Here is a 15,657-nt window from a genome sequence, read left to right on the forward strand (position 1 = left end):
CTATTATGGATTTATTTTTTCTGTTTTGTACTTTAGTGCATTGAATCTTTAATAGTATATAGAAAGTGTTATATAGGTATATATATATCTGTTTCCTTATTGTAAACTAAAATATGTTAGTTTTGAACTGAAAAAAATCTAGGCATACTACAATATTAGGTTCCTACTCAGAAACCTTTAATGGGTTCATATTTCTTATAGGATAAAAATCTCTGTTAATTTATGCTCTTGTTCCAAATTGTCTTCCTGACATACCTCCTATTATAGTACTGCATCCACTCATTGCCTTTGCAAAACAGGGTGCTAAACCTGGCTTCTATTCTCTACCTTCCAGGTCTTCCAAAACTACTAGTCTTTTAAGATACATTTCATGGTTTAGGTCTAGATTTTTTTTTTGTCATGTGTAAAGTGGAGGTAATAATTGATTCTTAGATTGTTGTTTCTTGGTAAGGGTCAGCAGAGATAATGCATGTGAAAATATCCTTGGAACACTATACAGTTGTGCTCTATAAACAGTTTTATCTACATCAAGAATTCTGTGAATTTGTGTATACCATTGTGTTTCATCCTAAACTTAGAATGTTCAAACTGTGATAAGTATTTGAGTATGTACATAACCTTTAATATTTCTACTGTTATTTCTGACATTCAATTTTCCATGTAGTAAATGGTAGTTATACTTTAAACATTTCAAAATGAGAAGGTAACAGATGAATATTAATTTATCTAGCAAATACTGTACTGATTTATGCTCCTTTAAAAAATACCTTTAGTTTACTCATAGCCAGTAGATATTTAAGAATATTGTTTTTGTTACTTTCTAGGTCAGTTTTCATTTAGCTATCTTGCTATTTCTTCAGCAAATTTTGTGATTACTAGATGTAAAATGGTATTTTATATTTTTCTGTGAAATTACATATTCATTTCCTTTAATTAAATGTATACTGGTTTAATTTTCCCCTCTTTTTCATTTAGTATGCCAGAAAGTATTGGTGGATCTCTTGGTATCTTTGATGAGTTCAAGAACATGTTCAGAAGAGTTAACCCTTCTTTTGAGGATATTTCTGGAGAAATCTCCTTGTACAGTAAATATGCTCTAATTTTTGTATTTATATATACCTTAATAAAATGTTTTAAATGTTTAAAAGCTTAGAAGTCATTAAGCTTTTTCTTTTGGTGTGGCGATTATATAGTCAGTTCCATGTTACATTTGAAGTAATCGGTTATTTTATTATTTTATATATATTTTATTTCACTTCAACTCTGATCAACCAGATTATAGTCCCTCTAACCCACTGTACCTCCAACCTTTGTGCTTGAAGAATGCTAAGTAATTTTAAGGAGAATTTAATGATGAGTAATTACAGCCTTTTTAGGGACAATTCTTTTCTAAAAAAAATTGTTGCCCATTCCTCAGTTATTTTCCTTTCCATTAGTGTATCTCAGTAGCTTTTAGTTGCTGGGATACTCATTTTTAATAATTAAACTCTGAATAGAGGCATAACCAGATACAACAGAAAACTTCATGTTTTATGTGAAACAGGATGGTCTCTTTCAAAGCTCTTCCTACTTCCCTGCCACCAAATTAACTAAATTAACCAAATTAACCACAAGATTATATATTTTAAGAATAAAATATCTTTTTAATAATTCATCATAACTGAGCAAAAATGGAAATTTTAAAGATGTGTTAGAAAACTGCTTAAATAAGAATGCTGATATATATGGGTATGTCTATATTTTCACTTATCACCCAAATTTCGAGATTGTTATCCACCAGGTACATGATTATAAACTTTCATTTCTGTTTCTTTTTCTGTAGGAAATTCTTCTTCTGGGTATTTTGAAAATTGTTGAAAATGATGTTACTATGAGCCCTTCACAGTATTTAACTTTTCCTTTGCTGCATACTCCAAGTTTAAGCAACAATATCTCATCCCAAAAATGTCCTGGGACTCTAAATAGTAAAGCCATGGGCTTATTGAGAAGAGCACGAATTTCACGGAGCAAAAAAGGGGCTGATAGAGAGAATTTTCCCCACCGGCTTCTTTCCTCTTGGCACATAGCCCCAGTCCACTTGCCGTTGCTGGGGCAGAACTGCTGGCCACACCTGTCAGAAGGTTTTAGTGTCTCACTGTGGTTTAACGTGGAGTATATCCGTGAATCCGAAGGTGGTACAGAAAAAAGAAGGAAGATAAAGAAAAGAAACAAATCACTAATTTTACAAGACAGCAGTTTTGATGGATCAGGTATGATGATAGGGTTATCTACTTTGTACACTAAAATGTTTCAGATGGCAATTTTGGATGAGAACTAAGGGCATATACAGCAATGTTCAATCTAGCTCTTAGCACGTTCTTCACTTTGAACGCTTTACTTAATGGTGGCAGGTCCTGAATTACCAAAGTCTGAGTTGTCATAAAGCCTTGCAATCTCAATTCCCTCCTGTATTTTGTCTTTAGGGTGAAAGTATGGTGTACACTACATAATATAATGGCTGCTGGGGTCATAATCCCCTTTTCCTGCTTATTTTTTTGGTCCCATTACTTGATTAGGGTGGCTAGTGATGTTAGAAGAGGAAAACATAAAATCCCACAGCCACTCTTCTGTATGCTCTGTTCCCAGCCCCTATTACACAACTCCATTCCATCCTCTTTCTCATTTTTCTCAAATTCTCCTCTTGCTGTGTCTTACCTCAGTGGCCCTCCCTTAGTTCCTGTCACAGAACCGTTAAATGTATCATCATTCTCCAGAGTTAGAGCAAAGTTCTTCCCAGACCTTCTGTGTCTGAGGAATTGCTGTTATGCTGCCTTAGAACTGCAGGAAGAAACTGTTCATTAAAAAGCAGTTATGATAGTGGGAGTCAAATAAACAGGATCGTTTTTAAGGTCTCTGGAATGAATAAAATGTAAAGATCAGACAGACGGTGAGAGTTTTACATATACACAGAAGTGCAGTTTTCATTAACTCTTCATTCCACAAATCTCACCTGTCCATGCAGCCTCTGTCTCAGGTCTCCACTTACTGTGATATGGACAGGAAAATCCCTAACCAAGTCATCAAGATTGAAATGATGGCAAATGTTGTCTGATATGTGCAGTTGGAGTCTGAATCTACTTTCAGCAGATATTTTCCATGTTACTAACATAGCATAATGTTTATGTACTTTTTTTGTGTGTGGCGGTACCAGGATCAAACTCAGGACCTTGCTCTTGTGAGGCAGGTGCAGCACCACTGAGCTAAACTCCTGACCTGCTTGTGTAATTTTATAGGTTAGCTTAGGATGCTAAACTTTTTTTAAACTTATTTATTAGGTACCATACAGTGGTGTATATATTATTTATCGTCTATTAATTAAATAAATCTAAATTAAACTCATCTGTGGAGCTAAGATAATATTTAATTTTCAAACATACATAAAACAAGTCCATTGACCCCCCCCACTACTACAGATATATTTTTCGTATTAGTGTGTGACTAAATCCTAACCTTGTAAAGAGACTAAATAATATGAACTATTAAAAATAATATGTACTTAGGTCCAGTGTCTGCAGCCTCAATTTGCAAAATCTTTCCCTAGTCACTCTGCCAGGATTCTAATCAGATGCAATGCTCAATCAAGTTCCAACATGGATTTAAGGGATGCTAAACTTTTTTTTTTTCTGTACTGGGGATTGAACTCAGGACCTTGCACTTGTGAGTCAGGTGGTGGAACCACTGAGCTAAATCACTGGCCCAACTTTTTAAAAAATTGAGGCAGATGATTTGAAACGTTTCAAGTAGTTATAGAATCTTCTATGGATTGGATTTTGCCACCTACCAGTGACAGCTCTGAAATCATATCACATATGATGGTATTGATGAAGTTCCTGTTTAACATGCATTAAGTCCTTTTGTCTGTGTATCACTTTGTTCCTGTCTTTTGAATACATTTCTAATCTTTACTATAAGTGAGTAAATAAGTGCTCTTACTGTCTGTACTTGTTGATGACGCTAACCAGCATAACCAAGTCACATAGCTGGGAAGTGGTGGATAGGAACTTAAACCCACTTGTATTTAATTCCAGAGTTTATATTCTGCTATACGCTATCCAGATTGCTTTATCATATTTTAATGGGATCAGTCCCAATATATGCAGTGTATTATAAAATAAATGAATCTATACTGTTGATCAATAAAAGCAACAATTGGAAAAGATTTTTTGTTTTAATATTAAAGATGTATTATAAAGCATATATTTTAGGAATATGGTTTTGCATGAACACTAAAAAAGAACATTTAAAAATAAATACACATATAATTTTGGAATAGAAATGGAGAAAATATTGTAGTGACATCCCATATTTTGACATTAAACTATGTATGTGTTTTTGAGACATTATTGAGCACTTCAGCACCTCAGTCCCATCACTACCCAAGTTGGGGTAGTAATATTTACCTTATAAGATTGTTGTGAGCACTAGCTTAAGAAATACTTAATAATATTCCTACTCTGCAGTTCCTAGGTTCACATTGGTATTTGTTGTGTCCTTTTATCTGTATAGTTCAGATTTGGCATAGAAATATTTTAAAATATCACATCAGATATATGACTTCTCTGTACATCTTATATCATAGGCAGTAGTTCTCAAAATAATCAGTAGTGCTTCTCTTCTTTTATAGGACTGTTTTCATTTCTAGTGGGAGTATTCTTGTTGTTTTTTGGTTTTTTTGAGACAGGGTCTCACTGTTGCTAGTGGGAGTATTCTTATAAATTGGTGATGGTTTTACCTGTTGCTAAATGGCAAATAATAGCTGTACAATCTTCTAACTAGTAATTTTCATCTCCTCTGAAAGTCTGAACCTGTGGCCATGCATTTTATACTTCGGTGTATAATACAGCTTTAAAAAAAAGTAACATACAGAACAAGAAGCTTTTCATATGTATTCAGCTAGTGCAGAGTCTAAGTGGTGAGAAAGAAGAGCCAGGAAGAATAAACAGATAGCCTAAAGCCTATAACCATAATGTAGAGTTTCAGAATCACTTAGTAATTCCATTCAAAGATCACTCACCAGAGTCTAAATAATGACTATTCAAACACTATCATATGTCTAACTGCAGTTTTAATATGATCATTTTTTTAAAAAATCATGCCATTGTGATAATTACTTGGTGGATTTTGGTAGAATGAAGCATGAGGCAAGGTGTATGCTCCCTGGACCAGGGTCAGTGGTGTTGTAATGACCCATTCATAAAAATTTGCTATAGATTATTGTAAGTCCATCACAGTGGCATCACAGCACTTGGGCCCATAATTGCCCTTAGTTATTATATATTTTAAAATATGCAATAACTTCTAAAGCACTGAATCACTATCTTTCATCCTTTATGCTTATTTATTTATTTAGTTTTTTCATTAAGTTTATTGGTGCATTTATGGTAAATAATACAGTTATATTCATCATTGGGATCTTTTTAAAAATTCATTTATATTTTTTTTGGAACCAGGGATTGAACTTGGGTTCTTGCACTTGCAAGGCAGGCCACCCAACCACTGAGCTAAATCCCCGGCCCAATCATTGCGATCTTGTACCTTTACATGATGTACCTCAGTTCTTATTTTTCCCCCATTCCCCTGCCTACATTTCACCCCCTTAATGCTTCCCTATTTACAAAGACTTTGTTTCCATTTTTTAATTTTCTCATATATTTTTCTTTTCCCTTATTTCCTTCCCCCTACCTTTCCCACTTCCCCTTTTCCTTTAGACATTTTCTTCCTGTTTCACACTATCAATTATACCATTTGAACCTTATTTACTCTTTTAGTTTTTCACACTAGAGAAACTATTCTGTATTTACTCAAGTGTGTCCTATTTATTTCACTTGAGTATAGCTTCAATGTGCATCCATTTAACTGTAAATGTCTCTAGTTTCTCATTCTTTATGGCTGAGTAGTACTCCATTTTATAGAAAAACCACATCTTCTTTATCCATTCTCCAGCTGATAGTCACTTGGGTCTTTGCCAAGTTTTAGCTATTACAAACTGTGCCACTGTAATCATGGGTGAGCATGTATCACTGTGGTCGGATTCTTTTAATTCTTTTGGGAAGATACCCAGCAGAGGAATAGCTGTGTCAAATGGGACCTCTAATCCTAGTTGTTTAAGGTATCTCCATATTGATTTCCACAGTGTTTTCACCAGTCTGCCCTCCCACCAACACTGGAGAAGGCTTCCTTTCTCCCCACAGACCTGCCAGCATTTGTTTTTGGTTAATTTGATAGCAGCCATTCTTTCTGGGTGAAGGTGGAGTCTCTGTTGTTTTCATCTGCATCTCTTGAATGACCAGTGATGTTGAACATTTTTTTTCATATATTTGTTTGCGGCTTTTACTTATTTATATGAGAAATGTCTGTTCATTTCAGATACCCATTTTTTAATTCAGTCTTTATATTTAGGGGGGTCTGATTGTTTTTTTTAGTTCTTTATATATTCTAGATAGTAGACTTTGTCTGAGGAGCAGCAAGTAAAATTGTTTTCCCCACATTGTAGGTTGTCTCTTAGCTCTGCTGGTGGATTCTCTTGCAGAAGCTTTTTAATAGTATGAGATCCCAGTAGTTGATTTTTTTGCAAGTTGCCATGCTACTGAGTATTTGTTCATAAAGTCTTTTCCTATGCCAGTGTCTTCAAGAGCTCTAATTTATTTTCCAACAAGTTTAGTGTTTCTGTTTTGATATTTAGATCTTTAATCCACTTGGATTTTAGTTTAGTGCATGGTAAAAGATAGGGGTCTAATTTTAATCTTTGGCAAGTTAAAAGCTAGTTTTTCCAACACCATTTTTTAAAGAGGCTATCTTTCCTCTAGTAAGGACGATTGGCTCCTTTTTCAAAGATGAGGTAGCTGAATATGTCTTGAGTTGTTTCTGCATCTTCTAATCTGTTCCACTGATCCTTGGGTCTGTTTTTTGCCAGTACCATGCTGTTTTTAACCACAGTGGCTTTGTAGTATAGTTTCAAGTCAAGGATTGTGATAACCCTGTCATGTCCCTATTGCCTAGAATTGTTTTTGCTATTCTAGGTCTCTTCTGGTTTCAAATGAATTTTTGGATTGTTTTCTCAAGTTCTGTAAAATATACTGTTGGGATTTCAGTCAGGATTGCATTGAATCTGTTGAGCAGTTTTGGAATGGCCATTTTCATTATGTTGGCTCTTCTTATCCAAGAGCAAGGGATGTCTTTCCATTTTCTTATATCTCTTCAATCTTTTTTTTTCCAGAGTGCTGTAATTTTTATTTGTCTCCTTTGTTAGCTTGATTCCTAGATATTTCATTTCTTTGGATGCTATTGTGAAAGGAATTGTTTCCCTCCTTTCTTTCTCAGTGAGTCTGTTATTTGTGTACAAGAAGCTATTGATTTTTTTGAGTGTTGACCTTGTATCCAGCTACTCTAGTGAATCTGTCAATTAAGTCTAGAAGTCTTTTGGCAGAGTTTTTTGGGTCTTCTATGTAGAGCATCATATCATCAGCACATAATGACAGTTTAAATTCTTCCTTTCCTATCTTTATTCATTTTATTTCTTTCTCTTGTCTGATTGCTGTGGCTAATGTTTCTAGAGCTGTACTGAACAGGAGTGGTGATAGTGTTCATCCTTGTCTTGTTCCTGATTTTAGTGTGAAGGTTTTCAATTTTTGACCATTTAGAATGATGTTGGCTGTTGGTTTTTTCATAAATAGCCTTTATAAGGTTAAGATAAAGACCATCTTTGCCAATTTTCTCAGGGTTTTTATCATGAATGGGTGTTGTTTTTTGTCAGATGCTTTTTCTGCATCTATTGAGATGATCATATGGTTTTTTTCCTTGACTTTGTTAATATAGTGTATTACATTTAATGGTTTACATATGTTGAGCTACCCTTGCATCCCTGGGATAAATCTGACTTGGTCAGGGTGTAGGATCTTCCCAATAAAACCTCTGTATTCTGTTTGCTAGTATCTTATTAAGGATTTTTGCATCTATATTCATTAAGGAGATTGGCCTGTAGTTCTCTTTTCTGGTTGGGCCTTTCCCTGGTTTTGGAATCAAAGTAACACTTGCTTCCAGGAATGAATTTGGAATATTGCTTCCCTTTCAATTTCATTGAAGAGCTCAAAGAGTAGTGGCTATAGATCTTCTCTAAATGTATTCTAGAACTCATCAATGAAGCCATCAGGACCTGGGCTTTTCTTTTTTTGATAATGTTTGAATTACATTTTCAATTAGGTAACTGGAGTGTTTAGACTTTTTAAATCTTCTTCATTCAACTTTGAAAATTCATATGTATCTAGGAATCTGTCCATTTCCTCTGTGTTTTTCATTTTATTAGAGTACAGATTCTCAAAGTAGGTATTGATGATCCTCTGGATTTCTTCTGGATCTGTTGTGACTTCACCTTTTGTTCCTAATTGCATGAATTTGAGCCTTTTCTTTCCTTTTTTTGATAAGGTTGGCTAAGGGTTTATCAATTTTATTCATTCTTTGAAAAACCCAACTCTTTGATTCATTGAATTTTTTTCTATCATTCACTTAGTCTCCACTACATTAATTTCTGCTCTGATCTTTATAGTTTCTTCCCTTGTACTAGCTTTCAGTTTGTCTTGCTCTTCTTTTTCTAGGAACTTAAGGTTAAGCATTAGGTTGTTTATTTGAGCTCACTCTGTTTTCCTAGTATGGGCAATTACTACTATGAATTTTCCACATAGAACTGCTTTCACTGTGTCTCATAGATTCCTGTATGTTGTATTGGCATTATTATTTAAGTGTAGAAACTCATTTCTTTTTTAATTTCTTCTGTGACCCAGTGGCTGTTCAGCAGGGTGTTACTCAGTTTTCATGTGTCTGTGAAGTTTTTGCAGTTTCTTATGCTGTTGATCTCCAGGTTAATGGCACTATGGTCTGATGATGATATACAGGGGATAACTTCAATTCCTTTGCATTTACTTAAGTATGTTTTATGAACTAGCATGTGGTCTATTTTTGAGAATGACCATTGTGCAGCTGGAAGGAATGTATATTCTGATTTTGTGGCTTGGAACACTCTGTAGACATCTACTAAGTTCATTTGTTCAACGGCTTGGTTCAGTTCTGTTATTTGGTTGTTGATTTTTTGTCTAGATGATCTGTCTATTTGTAATAGTGGGGTATTGAGCTCCTCCACTATAATTAGTGCTTACTTTTTTTCATATCCATTAATACTTGTTTTGTATAGTTCATGGTATTAGTATTTGGTGCATATATATTTATGATTGTCACCTCTTCCTCTTATATTGTTCCCTTTACAAGGATGTAGTGGCCTTCTTTGTCTTAATTAATTTTAGTTTGAAATCTACTTTCAAATAAGATAGCTATCCCCGGTTTTTTCCAGGTTTCTGTCACATGGATAACTGTTTACCATCTCTTTACTCTCAGTCTATAAATTTCTTTGTAAATTAAGTGAGTTTCTTATATACAGCATATCTTTGGAGTTTGCTTCTTAATCCATTCGGCTGGTCTATTCCTTTTGATTGGTGAATTGAGGTCATTGACCTTGATGGTTATAACTGAAATGTATTGACTTTTCATTGTCATGTCATTTTCCTGTTGTTGGCTCTTTTTTTCCCCATTTCTTTAATTTTTTGCCTTTCCTGGTGTGTTTGCTCTGTTGGGCCTTATGGAGTTGTGACCTTCGTTGTCTTTTTCCAGGATATTGTTTAGAATTGCTAAGAGTGCTGGCTGGGTGTTTATGAAATTTCTTAGGTGTTCTTTGTTGTGGAAGTATCTTATTTCCCCATAAGTTTTGAAAGATAGTTTTGCAGGATACATCAGTCTAGGTTGGAGGTTGTTTTCTTTTAGGGTTTGAAATACCTCACTCCAGGCTGTTCTTGACTTGAGGGTTTGTGCTGAAATGTCTGCTGTGTTTCTGATGGGCTTTCCTTTGCATGTGATTTGTTTCTTCTCTAACTGCTTGCAGTATTTTGTTCTTCTGTTCTGTTTGTGGGATCTTGATTATTATATGTCTAGGTGTAGATTTTTTTGATCATGGCTATTTGGAGTCCTACGTGTCTCACTTATCTGTATGTCAAATTCTTCCCCTCTGTTTGGGAAGTTTTTTTCCATTAATTCTGTGAACAGTTTTTTTTTTTATGTCATTTGTACTTTCTCCTGCTATCAGTCTTATTATTCTTTGCATCATCTAGGAGCTGTTGGATCAATTTTATATGATCCCTTACTGTTTTTGAAGAGATCTCTCTTTTCATGGTCACTGTTCCTGATCCTATCTTCTATATCTGATATTCTATCTTAACATTTGCTCATTCTGCTGCAAATGCTTTCAATAGAGTTTTTTTCCCTCATTGAGTCCATTGGTACATTTTAGGTATACAGTACAGTTACATTCATTATTATCTTGTACCGTTACATGACAGGTCTTGGTTCTCATTTTTTCCCCTTGTCCCTGCTCTCCCTTCACCCCCTCTTCCCCTCCCCCTTTACAAAAACTTCATTTCCATTTTTTCATTTTCTCATATTTTTTTCTTTTCCCTTATTAGCTTTCCCCAACTTCCCACTTTCCCTACACCTTTAGCCCCTTTCTTCCTATTTCAGATTGTCCATTATATCATTAGGATCTTAAGTACTATTATAGTTTATTCACACCAGAGAAACTATTTGGTATTTATACATGTGTGACTTATTTATTTCATTTAGGAGTATATCCTCAATATGTATCCATTATCCTGTTAATTACTCTAATTTCTCATTCTTTATGGCTGAGTAATATTCCGTTTTATAGAAAAAACCCACATCTTCTTTATCCAGTTTCCAACTAATGTACAAATGGGCTGTTTCCAAGTTGTAGCTATTACATATTGTGCCCCTATAAACATAGGTGCACATATATCTCTGTGATATGATTCTTTTAATTCTTTTGGAAAGATACCCAGCAGAGGGATGGCTGGTCCAAATGGAACCTCTAGTCCCAGCTGTTTGAGGTATCTCCATATTGATTTCCATAGTGGTTGCACCAGTCTGCCCTCCCACCAACACTGGAGAAGGCTTCCTTTCTCCCCACAGACCTGCCAGCATTTGTTTTTGGTTAATTTGATAGCAGCCATTCTTTCTGGGTGAAGGTGGAGTCTCTGTTGTTTTCATCTGCATCTCTTGAATGACCAGTGATGTGGAACATTTTTTTCATATATTTACTTGCTGTTTTTACTTCTTTGTCTGAGAAATGTCTGTTCATTTCAGATGCCCATTTTTGAATCGGGTCTTTATATTTGGGGGGCTGATTGTTTTGAGTTCTTTATATATTCTAGATAATAGTCCTTTGTCTGAGGAGCAGCTGGTAAAATTTTTTCCCACATTGTAGATTGTCTCTTAGTTCTGCTGATGGTTTCTTTTGCAGTACAGAAGCTTTTTAATAAGATGAGATCCCAGTTGTTGATTCTTTCTGCTAGTTCCCGTGCTGAGGATTTGTTCTTAAAATCTTTTCCTATGCCAGTGTCTTCAAGAGTTCTGCCTAACTTATCTTCTAGCAAATTTAGTGACTTTTTAAATATTTAGATCTTTAATCCACTTGTATTTTAATTTAGTGCATGATGAAAGATAAGGGTCCAGTTTTAATCTTTTGCAGGTTGAGATCAGTTTTTCCAATACCATTTTTTAAAGGGACTATCTTTCCTCCACTGAGGATGGTCAGCTCCTTTGTCAAAGGTGACGTAGCTGAGTACATCTGGATTTGCTTTTGTGTCTTCCAGTGTGTTCCACTGATCCTCAGGTCTGTTTCTTTGCCAGTACCATGCTGTTTTTATCACAGTGACTTTGTAGTGTAGTTTCAAATTGGGAATTGTTACACCCGCTGCCATGTCTCTGTTGCCTAGGATGGTTTTTGCTATTCTAGGTCTCTTATGTTTCCAAATGAATTTTTGGATTCTTCTTTCTAGTTCTGTGAAGTATAGTATTGGAATTTCAGTTGGCATTGCATTGAATCTATATAGCACTTTTGTTAGTATGGCCATTTTCACTATGTTGATTCTTCCTACCCAGGAGCAGGGGATACCTTTCCATTTTCTTATATCTTCTTTGCTTTCTTTTTTCAGAGTGCTGTAGTTTTCGTTGTAGAGGTCTTTGCTTCTTTTGTTAGATTGATTCCTAGATATTTCATTTTTGGGGTGCTATTATGAAAGGAATTATTTCCCTAATTTCTCTCTCAGTGAGTCTGTTATTTGTGTACAAGAAGGCTATTGATTTTTGGGTGTTGACCTTGTATCCAGCTATTCTGCTAAAGGTGTGAATTAAGTCTAGAAGTCTTTTGGTGGAGTTTTTGGGTCTTCAATATAGAGTATTATATTGTCAGCAAATAATGACAGTTTAACTTCTTCCTTTCCTATCTTTATTGCTTTAATTTCTTTCTCTGGTCTAATTGCTATGGCTAATGTTTCCAGAACTATATCGAAGAGGAGTGGTGATAGTGGGCATCCTTGTCTTGTTCCTGATTTTAATGTGAAAGTTTTCAGTTTTTGGCCATTTAATATGATGTTGGCTGTTGGTTTTTCATAGATAGCCTTTATTAAGTTGAGATATAGACCATCTATTCCAATTTTTTGCAGGGTTTTTTATCATGAATTGGTGTTGAATTTTGTCAAATGCTTTTTCTGCATCTATCGAGAGGATCATATGGTTTTTGTCCTTGACTTTGTTAATATAGTGTATTACATTTATTGACTTATGTATGTTGAACCATCCTTGCGTCCCTGGAATAAATCTGACTTGGTCAGGATGTACGATCTTCTTTGCTCCTCTGTACTCTTTTTGCTCATATCTCATTAAGGACTTTTGCATTTATATTCATTAAGGAGATTGGCCTGTAGTTCTCTTTTTTAGTTGCATCTTTCCTTGGTTTGGAAATCAAAGTAACACTTGCCTCCAGGAATAAATTTGGAAGTATTGCTTCCCTTTCAATTTCATTGAAAAAACTGAAGAGTGAAGGCAGTAGTTCTTCTCTAAATGTCTTGTAAAATTCAGCAGTGAATCCATCAGGACCTGGGCTTTTCTTTGTTGGTAAATTTTTTATTACATTTTCAATTTCACTGATTGTAATTGGGGTCTTTAAAATGTTTTTATCTTCTTTGTTCAACTTTGGTAATTCATAAGTATCTAAAAATCTGTCCATTTCTTCTGTGTTTTCCATTTTACTAGAGTACAGGTTCTCAAAATAGGTATTAATGATCCTCTGGATTTCTGTTGGATCTGTTGTGACTTCACCTTTTTCCTTCCTGATTGCATGGATCTAGCCTTTTCTTTCCTTTTTTTTGATAAGGTTAGCTAAGGGTTTATCAATTTTTCAATAGAGTTTTTAATCCCCTGGATATCTGATTCTGTTGCATGGATTCTCTCTTTCCTATATTGGGCATTCATGCTTTCCATTTCTTTCCTACGCTGGGCATTCATGGTTTCCATCATGATTCATCTATTTTTTCATCTGTTTCTATTCTAGAGTTTCATTTTGCTCTCCATCTCTGTGGTTATCTGGGAAATTATTTCTGTTTTGAATTTTTCTAAGGCCTCATTCATTTGTTTTGTTACTTCCTGTTCAGGGTGTCTAGGTGGTTGACTGTCTCAGACTTTTCCTCCTCATTTCCCCCAGAATTTACCTTTGGTGAGCTGGACGTCTGTGTTTGTGTCTTGTTTAAATGTCTTCTCACTTCTGTTTTTATTGGGTCCTGTCCTTGGTTTAATTCCTGGGTTAATACTTCCATCTTCCAGATATAGCTGGTCTTTAGATTTTGCGTTTCTAATTACTCCAAGACCTTCTCATTTTCATAATACTACGAGGAACAACTGATTAGATCAGTCATAACACCTTAGCCCAAGCAATACAGTCACGAACAATAGCCTCAAGCACAGTTTAGAAAATGAAAATTTGTGGTAGTTATTAATTTATCATTTTTAACCATGTGATTTAAATTGAAATCAAGGAACAGCTCAAAATATATTTATAATGAATAAACTGTTTAATATAGGAACTTTACCTTTCAGTATGGGGACTTGGAAGGAGTTGGGGAGGGAGGGATAGATAGGATAGGCAAAGGTTAGAAGTGAGGCCAGAGGACACAGGAAGATCATGCAAACTGTAGGAAGCTGTTGAAGAGAAGAGGAGAAAACAGAACAAAATATACACAAGAACAGAGGAATCTAACAGCAGAAGGAAGGTTCGAAACTGTAATCACTTTCTTTTAAAACTAATGACAATCGAGAGAAGGAAAAGGAGAAGACAAGAAAAAAGAAATTTGAATTAGGACAGAATAGGAACAAAAAGAGAAAAATGAACAAGGTGGGAGAGAGAGTGAGAAAGAAAGGAAAAAAGAAAATGAAGAGAAAAAAAGGAAAAAATTTGAGTAGAGAAAAGAAAAAGATAGGTAAAAAATTTAAAATGATTAAAGGTAAGAGAAAAACATTACTTTGAAAATAAAAATAAAAATCAAGGGCCTCCACAGTATGCCTCTGCTCACACAATAGACAGCATGGGCAGGAGTGTGAAGATCTAAGTTAGTCTCAACAAGCCAGCAGCTATTCTGAGGTTCAGGCTGATTTCTGGGTATAAGTCCCAAGTTGAGATCCCTGACCTGCTGGGTTGAACACTGCAAGGTTCTACTACAGGTTTCAGCTGCCCTTCTCCTGTAGATGGTCCAGGTTTCGATGGGAGGTTCAGATCTCTCCAACTTACTAGCTGTGGTGGTGTGGTATGCCTTAATTGCAGATATTTTCTTCACTTTTTCAGTGGGCTTCAGTTTTCATCTAGGAGCCTCAGGCCCTTGTTCACAGGGATGAGAATGGGCTGGGGTGGGGCACAGCTGTGTTGGCCCCCATGCAGCTGGGCTCCTCTGCTGTTCTTCACTATAGGGGCAGATTCACCAGAGGGCCACATGCTGCTGCTGGGCTCCTCTACTGCCTGTGCTCTTTTAGAGTTAGCATGTAAACTGTGAAAATGTTTGGAACATTCAGCTTCAGACAATCTTTGTAAATAATCTGCTGCAGATGAACCATTGTGCTTTATATTGTTGTTCTTCATTTTTATGAACTGTCTACCAACCATTCTAATATCTTTTTCTCATAGAGAGTGACAGACCAGAGGGTACAGAGTATGTAAATCCTGGTGAAAGGCTCATAGAAGAAGGCTGTCTTCATTTAATTTCACTGGGATCCAAAGCATTGATGATTCAAGTGTGGGCTAATCCACATAATGGCACTTTTATCTTTCGGTATTTATTATCTTTGCTAATGAATAGATTATGTATTTAAATAATTTAAGATATATTAATATGAAATCAGCTAATAAAGATTATTATAGCAAGAGAGTAAGATTTTATTTAGAAAAATAAAATGCATTATAAGTTCTTAATACTGCTTTGAAAAAAGTATATTATTCTACCCAAAAACCTGTAAGTAAATTCTAGATAATGTTAATATTTTATTAGATTTTGGATCAAGTACTTACTAAAGTTTTATTCAATAGAAATAGAAAACTATTTTGAAGATAGAAAACTCTTTGAGGTTGTAGTAGCCTTCAGGTGTTGCTAGCAGACAGGTATTTCCCATGTAGATTATATATTTAATAGCTATTATCTAATAAGCTTATGTTCTCCTTGCTTTCTTATTTTTTGGTAC

At 35.1% G+C, this 15,657-nt stretch overlaps 1 protein-coding gene across 4 annotated transcripts in view; it reads left to right on the plus strand.

Moving 5' to 3' along the window:
• Lyst (lysosomal trafficking regulator) overlaps positions 1-15,657 on the plus strand; it is a 196,312-nt gene that overhangs the window by 63,252 nt on the left and 117,403 nt on the right. For all 4 annotated transcript variants that reach the window (XM_033761844.1, XM_033761845.1, XM_033761846.1 and 1 more), the window contains 3 exons: positions 976-1,085; positions 1,823-2,249; positions 15,107-15,251. In XM_033761844.1, coding sequence (XP_033617735.1) covers positions 976-1,085; positions 1,823-2,249; positions 15,107-15,251 — 682 coding nt within the window. The remainder of the gene's footprint in view (positions 1-975; positions 1,086-1,822; positions 2,250-15,106; positions 15,252-15,657) is intronic.

Source organism: Fukomys damarensis, unplaced genomic scaffold (assembly GCF_012274545.1).
Source record: "Fukomys damarensis isolate Sample0158 unplaced genomic scaffold, DMR_v1.0_HiC HiC_scaffold_10, whole genome shotgun sequence".
Classification (NCBI taxonomy): domain Eukaryota; kingdom Metazoa; phylum Chordata; class Mammalia; order Rodentia; family Bathyergidae; genus Fukomys; species Fukomys damarensis.